The sequence below is a fragment of the Citrus clementina genome, unplaced genomic scaffold, assembly GCF_000493195.1.
Source record: "Citrus clementina cultivar Clemenules unplaced genomic scaffold, Citrus_clementina_v1.0 scaffold_3, whole genome shotgun sequence".
Taxonomy (NCBI): domain Eukaryota; kingdom Viridiplantae; phylum Streptophyta; class Magnoliopsida; order Sapindales; family Rutaceae; genus Citrus; species Citrus x clementina.
The window spans coordinates 914,060-922,401 of record NW_006262339.1 but is presented as its reverse complement, the minus strand read 5'-3'; the positions used below and the strand labels follow the sequence as shown (position 1 = coordinate 922,401).

Below are 8,342 nucleotides of genomic sequence, written 5' to 3'. Positions count from 1 at the left end.
TTTTAATGGGTTGAGTTCGGGTATAAGATCAAAAGCTCATTTCACCTATTATCCATTAACATTTATTATAAATAATTAATAAATTTTATAAGTTAAATCATAAATATTTGAAGAAAAACAAAAATTTGACTTTAAATTGACTACTTGTGTAAAGTTACGATAAACCTAAAATTCAAAAGTATTTATTGTAAAAATTATAGCTACCATTGTATATTTGCATATTCTCATGTAACGTAATTTTCTTTCTATAATTTTTCTTTCCCTCATAAGATTTTAATCAACGATATAGTGCATATAATTGAATAGTTGATTTTTTATACATGATTTGATGATGTTAAAAAAAAAGACTATTGATATTTTCTTTGTTTGGTATCATATTCGTAAAGAGCTTTGGTTTACAAATTGATATTTTTGTTTTAAATTGAAGATACAATACCAAAACTTATAGGTTGAATCGGTCGATTTGAATAACATGATAACGATAACAAATAGGTTTGAGTTCTCATTTTTTGATCCAATAAATTAATGGGTGGGTTTAAATATACGTAATTTAACATGACAAGATAAGAACACTACACGAAACTACTTAAACACGACCCATTGGTAGGCCTAATGTTATGCGATATGCACAACCCGATACTGGGTTTGCTTAATGGATTTATTGTGGGAGGAGATGTTCAATTGAGCGAGGTCGTTCACCTTACATGATTTCATGCATGGCAAACTTCCATTGGGAGGCTATGCTCTCAGAAAATGTCTTTTTTTTTTGTTATGTTTTTACATTTTTTAAAGGGTTTATTTTAGCTCCCAATTATTTTAACACTAGAAAATAGAACCGCGCTTCACGTGGCTTTGAAAAAAGAATTTAGTATTATCATTTTTTTTTACTTTACACTTGATGAAACTGATAAAAAATATGAATTGATTTGTTTTAAGATGAGGCAGCCTTATAAAAAACAAAAAAGCTATTAGTCAGCAATACAAATAAAGAAGTAACGCAAGATAAAGAATAAAATGAAAGAATATATTATAGAGTGATTTGATTCATTCCAATTGTGTGTGTACAAAACAAAAAGATGAGCTCTCCTTTTATAGTTACATAATCACTCCATGAAATTTATGAAAAATTATGGATTATAATTCCTTGTGAGATAGTAGGAGTTATAGGGAAGCTAAAAGTTGCTAATGGGAGATAGTGGAGAGACTAAGAGATATATGTTATGAACATCTACATTTATTTTAATAAATTCATAACACTTCCCCTTGGATGTTCATTACAAAAGTATGTCTCATTAAAATCTTTACATAATTGTTATTGTGTAATAATAATCAAATTGATTATGAGAAGATGAAAAGCCAAATCTAAAAGAAAATTTCTCTATTTATTAGATAATAAAGAATATACAAATATGAGAAATGGTGATGCCATATCACCTCCTTAAGTCCCAGCTTTATATATATATATATATATAGTTAAATAAGCTCCTAAGGCATTGAAAACTTTCACATAATTTTTGAGAGCACAAAGGTTCAAGTATGTCAAAATATGTGAGGTTGGTTCAAATTTATGATGAGCTAACATTTTAGATTATGATATGTTTATATTATGAAAAATTTACATTTTAGTTTTTGTAAACTCACCCTAGTTTAAAAATATAATTACAACAAATGCATTTTTTTAAAAATCAAATAAAGAAAAAAGTTTGAAAAATAGTCAATTAAATCAAATTGTGTATTCTTATGACTTTGTTTTATAATTTTTTTGACAAATATCATCATAATATAATTTTAGACCTATTGTCTTAGATGCATAAAATTTATTAAGTTGAAATAATAGGTTTGAGATTTAAGCTCCGTTTAGTATAGCTTTTTTAATAGGTTTTTATTAAAAAAATTAAAAAATTTTATAAATAGTGCTTTTGTTAGTAAAACTTTTACAAATAGAGGTTTTATTAAAAAAAATTAGTTGTTTGGTTGTCAATGAGAACTTTTATTAAAAATTATTTTAATTAGAAATTTTTTAAAATTATATTATGAAATATGATTGTCAAATAAGTAAATAATATTTTAAAATTTTAAAAAACTTTTCAAACTTTACCCTCCCCCCAAAAAAACCTAAAATTTGAACTTTTGCTATTGGATGTAAAATATCTTATTTAATTTTCAAAAACTCTGCTAAAAAAAATTAAATAATAAACTAAAAATTTAAAAAGCTCTTATGAGATTAAATAAATACTTATGACCATTAAGCAAACCATATTAATTAGACACATAAATTTCAAAGTGCGCTCCTATGAATTAGAAGAACTTTGATTATCATTATTCCATAAAAAAAAATTGCAGTTGTTTTTGGAGTGCATATTTAATAAACATTTTTCTTTCCAAGGTTAAGTACTGAATTATGTAGTTAATTCATAAATTCATTAAAGTGGCAAGACTAGTAACATCACGAGTCCAGTTATGGTGCAACTGTGGTACCATACCATAGCTGCACTTAGCCATTGGATCCAACTATAGTACATGTGTGCAACTGGATACAATGACTAGGTGTAACTACGGTATGGTACCATAATTGCACCATAGTTTTGTCTTATCATCACTACTTATTTTCCTAGAGCTCTTCTTTCACATTCAAAACATACAACAGCCCAAACGCAAATGATTCGGCAATGTTATGCATTTTTCATCAAGAACTATGCTTGTTTAGCTAGTAATAATTAAGAAAGAGTGATGATATAGCTATAAATTTTTGTACAATAAATTTATCTTGTATAACTTGATTTGATATTAATTTATTAGTTGAATAAAAATAAATCATGTGGGCCCAAAAATATTTAATTCAATCAATTTTATAATGTTAAATCAGTTTGTACAAAATAAATTTATACAAAAATTTATAACTATATTATTACTCATTAAGAAATGGATCTTAACAAGTGCATGGATTTTTATTCTAATTTTTCTTTTGGCAATTTAGTGACATTTTTTAGTTGCAAGAAACATAACACAAATTTTAATTCACAACAGATGGAAGAAACCAAAAAATAAAGAATAAAGAATAAAAAGGGAGGGAATCGGAAAAAAAATCTTCGTAGTTTGGGACATATAGTGGCGGGAAAATGTCCGTATAGTCCTTAGTTCACAAATAAAGCCCAATCGCACACATTCACACAAATACACTCTCTCTCTCTCTCTCTCTCTCTCTGTAATCAAATTAACATTTAAAATCCCTGAAGGGTTTTGATAACCATCACAGGTAAGTGGTAACTCATCTGGAATTTGTTCCTTTGTCTTCATAAATTTTAGGGTTTCCTTGTTTGTCTCTTTTATTTTTTATTTATCATCTTTACCCTTTTTTTTAAATAGATCTTTAATTTAAAAGAGTTCACTGATGCTTGGCTTTTGTGTGATTGAATTTTGGGAAGTAGGCTAGGCTTGTTTGCAAAATTGTTTATTTAATTATTTATGAACAGGTTTTTGGAAAATGTCTGGCGAGCTTGATGACGACGTGGAGGCAGAGCAAACCATTTCAATTAACGAGTACCTTAACGATGTCGAAGAGAAGGAGCTGGTAAATCCCTAACTATAATTTTTGCAGGACAATCGAGGAATATCATGCATACTGTTGCTTTTGCCCCCCCAAAAAAAAAGGAAAAGAAAAGAAAGTAGGGCTTACATTTCTTAATTCTACTTGATTTGATTATGAAGCTATGATGCCATGCTTCCTAACCCTGTTTAAATGAACTATATTCATGGGTTAGTCTTTTTTATTACATGTGGTGTGTCAAGATTGATAAATGATTGTGATGTCAGTTGTTGAGGTCTCTTGAGGTTGTAGAAGAGGCCTTAGGTAGAAACCTGGCACACATTAGAGATAAGGGTGAGTTTGAAGGTGGAAAATATGTTCTATAATCTTCTGAATGGGTTGTATGGAATGTGAATTGATACACAATACACTGCTCTCAGTCTTTTCACTTTGCTTGAGGGGAGTCCTTGATGAAATTTGTATGGCAGACTGGTATTCTAAACCTACAAATCTAGTAATTTAACCTTTTGTTTCCTAATGCTTTTAATCCAGCTTCATCTCTTGAATTCTTTCTAGATTGCATTGATACAATTGCTGAATAATTGTAATATCTGATTTATTTGTTACTTAAATGAATTTGTCCCTGTTCTTGAACTTCTATTGGCTAATTTCTGGGTGTTGTGCAATTCATTATGTTAAGGAGGCAGATTTGGTTTTGGGTGGAGATGAGGGCAAGGAATGTACCTATAGTAAAGGTTATATGAAGAGACAAGCTATTTTCTCATGCCTTAGTTGTGCCCCAGAAGGAAATGCTGGAGTATGCACAGCATGCTCATTGACTTGCCATGATGGACACGAGGTATTTTCTTTGGATATTCTTTACAGTATTGAAGATTTGGTTGTAGATGGTTCATGGCTTAACATTGAAATGAAATGCTGTTGGCCCGGAAATTCTCAAGGCTTGCGTTAAAAATGTGCTGATAAAACTTGGTAGCTTTTATTTGTCTTTCCTACAGTCTGCAAATTGGGGTCTTTCAGCTTGTGTTTAAATCTGGTGTTGTTGTATTGTTTTCCAAGTTGTGTTTCAGAGTTGGTGGTGGCATTGTGTTGTTATGAGCTCATCTGTATGCAAGGTTGGTGGCTATACCTTGCTTCTGAGTATTCGATTGAAAATACACCAAGGGGCTATAATGGGTTTTATTAATTATGGTGTTTGATTTTAGTCTTTCTCTTACCCTGATCCTGTGAGCCTGCTGGCCTGGAGTGTGTCTGAACTAGAACATTTGTAGCACCTTTATCTCTTTAACTGCTTTTCTTTCACTTTGTTACAGAGTCTTAATCCATTTTTGTTTTTGTTCTTAATCTTTGATTCATATTTTTATTGTAAAATATCAAACCATGGTGTTCAGCCATTTTCACTTGTTGATGTTATGTAGATGCTTTAAATTGCATTTTCTGCATGATTATCAAAAGGAATGATGTCTATTATGTTGCGTATTCCTGCCTTTTCTTTTTTAAAGTGAATATTAGCTTCTATCTAATTGCCTTTCATTATTGTGCATCAACAAGATCGTGGAGCTGTGGACCAAGAGAAATTTTAGGTGTGATTGTGGAAATTCAAAGTTTGGGGAGTTCTTCTGCAAACTTTTCCCCAGTAAAGATGTAGAAAATGCTGAGAATTCATATAATCATAACTTTAAAGGTGTATACTGTACTTGCAACCGCCCCTATCCTGATCCAGATGTTGAAGAACAAGTTGAGATGATACAATGCTGTATCTGTGAGGACTGGTTTCACGAGGAGCATATTGGTCTCGAGCCGTCTGATGAGGTTGGCAGTTTTACTTGGATTGTGGTGAATTTGCTTTCCCTACCCCCCTGCCCCTTCTTCTGGTAGCCTATGATTTCTTGTCAGGTTTCCTTAAAAATTGCATAATTCTTTGTTTACTAAATCTTGTAATATCATTGTAATCTTACTCATTCTTTCACTTCTGCATCAGATTCCAAGAGATGATGAAGGAGAGCCAGTGTATGAGGATTTCATATGCAAGGCATGCTCGGCAGTTTGTTCTTTTCTGAGCACATATCCTCAAACCATATGGGCAGCTGGGTTGCGACGAAATGCTGGTTGTAATACTAACAAGGATAAAGATGTATTGGAAGAGATCCCTTCAGCTGGTGGTTCTGGAAAGCTTGAAAATGGTATTTGTTCTAATGGTTCCCCTAGAGAAGATAATGCAATTGCTAATACTAGTGCTGAATCTGTGACTGGTGGGAAGGGTGTTACTGGAGAAAGTTCCAAGAAAATTTTTGATTTAGTTCAATGCATGAATGATGGTGGTGCGCATATTGCTTGTCTTTTTGGAGATAATATAGTGGTTGATGGCTCTATTTCACTAACTAAACCCCTATTCCTTTCCAAAAATTGGAGGGCTACTCTCTGTAGATGCAAAAAATGCTTAAGTATGTACGAGCAAAAGCGTGTTCCTTATCTTATTGATGAGGAGGACTCAATAGCAGAGTATGAAAGAACAGCAAAGCAAAAGAGGGAAGAAAAGCTGCAGCAACAAGAGGGTGCTGAGTTAACTTTTTTGAACAAACTTGGTCATGTGGAGAAAATGGAGATTCTGAATGGGATTGCAGACATGAAGGATGAATTTCATAACTTCCTGGTATGTTTTCAGTAACTTGACATAAATTATCTTTTTCTTTGTACCACTAGTTAATTACGGTTATGATTGTAGAAATTTTCATTTTGCAGCAATCATTTGACCCATCAAAAGCAATCACATCTGATGATGTTCATCAGATTTTTGAGAATCTTGCAAAGAAGCGTAGGCGTGAGTGAAACTCTTTGAAGGTTTCTTTTTTTTTTTTTTTTTAAACTGCAGTTGTGTTGCATGCGTCAACTTAAACCTCATGTGTGGTTGCTTTTGGAACTGATAAAAGCATTCTGGTTTCAGACTGTTTTAACTTTTTTAGGTTTAAATTATCTAAGTACCAACTGCTTCGATATGTAGAATTTTGTGTTTATTAGCTGCCTTGATGCCGTCTTTTTTCATTTTCCAAACTGATGCAGACTCTTTCTTTGGAGTAGGTAAATTTCTTCTGCCGTTACAAAATAATAGATATGAACAAAAACAACAACAACAATAATAATAACAACAACAACAACAATAATTTGTGTAGGCTGTTTTCATGTGTCTCTACAGTTGATTTTGTTTGAATTAAATAAAAATAAGTCATTGATCTACCTAAACTTCGGGGACTGTCGGGTGACTTATTGCTTCACCGATTAATGAAAACGATGTTTTCTTGAATGTTCAATTCTGAAACCGTTTCTTTGTGAACCAAATGCAATCGATCTATCGTTCTAAAGAACTTGAGTGGATGAAAGAGCATCATGATTAGATCAATCTTACCTCATCATAAACTCCTTTACTCCCTCACCTCATGTGACGAAGAAAATTAATTGACCATGGCCCATGGGCGTGGGGGGTTTGCAATTCTAAATCAAAAATTGTGAAAAGGTAAAAGTCCCATTACGAATCGTCAAAATCCTGAGAAAACAGGCGATTTGGTACTAGTCTTAACAAATGCAAGACTGATGGAACTCATGAAGTTGAAAAAAATAGGAAAATGATACGATCGTAATTCCATCATTACTGTTCCAAAGTGGAGATTAAGAGAGCAGTTGAAGGAAGTCACCTCGCAGAGCAGAGATTAGTCTTCTCGCATATTCATGTTCCATCCTCAGCTGATGGCTGTTGACAAATCAAACCTCGAGGCTAAAGTCTTCTCGCATATTCATGTTCACACACTGTGCTGACCACGTGGCGTGGGGAAGAAAATCAACAGAATCATAGCGAATTAATTAAACTTAACTTGTCCAGGGTTTCTTAATTAAACCCAAGTTTGGTTATTTAATTAGAAAAGTCCAGAATGCTTCTCTCTTTTGTTCTTTTCTTCAAAATTTTCTGTATCAACAGATGTAAGAGCATCACTAGTAAAATTCTTCAATAAAAAAATAAGTTTGTGTTACTTTAATTAATTTTTTTTTATTAAAATAATTATAATTATAACACTTCTCTCTCATCAAGAATAATTAAATAAAAAATAATATAATAATAAATTAAAATTTTTGAAGAGTTTGCTCATGACAGTTTTTTAAAGAAACTTATTTAGAGAATTTTTTAAAATTCTTTTTGTTAATACTATTTTTTAAATAAATAATAAAATTTATTTAAAGAGTGTTATGGTGATGTTCTAAAGATTTAAACATTTAAATTTGAATCACCATTTCTTATGTGAGATATGGCTCTAGTATTCTATACGAAATCATCTTCAAAAACGACAAAATTCAACTACTTGATTTTCGGCTTTTTCCATTAAAGTTGTACTGTTAATTGTTAGGCTAAATACTCCTGGACGACCGATAGCGAAGTAGTACCGTGAGGGAACGGTGAAAAGAACCTTTGTTAGCTAGAGAAAGACATGAACCGGTAGTAATATTGATTTGCAGTTATGACTAAATTACTTGTCATTTACTATTTGTCTAACTATTCATTAAATAATAATGAATAATCTTTTCAAATAGAAACTACGTGTAAATTACTTGTCATATTAACTCCACTCTTCAAATAAACTATTCAAATAGGAAAGTAATGAAGAAACTAATTAGATTAATGAAATTCACTTTCATATAAAGGCGTTTGACTGTAGACTGTAGTGGTCGTGATTAAAGAGAGTTAATGGAAAGTTTCGTCTTGTTTTCCTATACATTTTCTTTGCTTTTGAATTTGCAATTAAAAACTAGC

General features: G+C 31.5%; 1 protein-coding gene across 2 annotated transcripts; it reads left to right on the top strand.

Moving 5' to 3' along the window:
* The first annotated feature begins 3,159 nt into the window (after positions 1 to 3,159).
* On the top strand, positions 3,160 to 6,625 carry LOC18045985 (putative E3 ubiquitin-protein ligase UBR7). 2 transcript variants are annotated; one of them, XM_024189955.1, is made up of 6 exons: positions 3,160 to 3,256; positions 3,474 to 3,571; positions 4,227 to 4,385; positions 5,096 to 5,380; positions 5,526 to 6,197; positions 6,287 to 6,625. In XM_024189955.1, exons 2-6 carry the CDS (start codon positions 3,485 to 3,487, stop codon positions 6,371 to 6,373), a joined length of 1,290 nt encoding a protein of 429 aa, XP_024045723.1. In that variant the 5' UTR covers positions 3,160 to 3,256; positions 3,474 to 3,484; the 3' UTR covers positions 6,374 to 6,625. The 2 variants fall into 2 exon arrangements, with proteins under 2 accessions (XP_024045723.1, XP_006439347.1); XM_006439284.2 differs by having other exon boundaries at positions 5,096 to 5,356; positions 6,287 to 6,624.
* Positions 6,626 to 8,342: the final 1,717 nt, after the last annotated feature.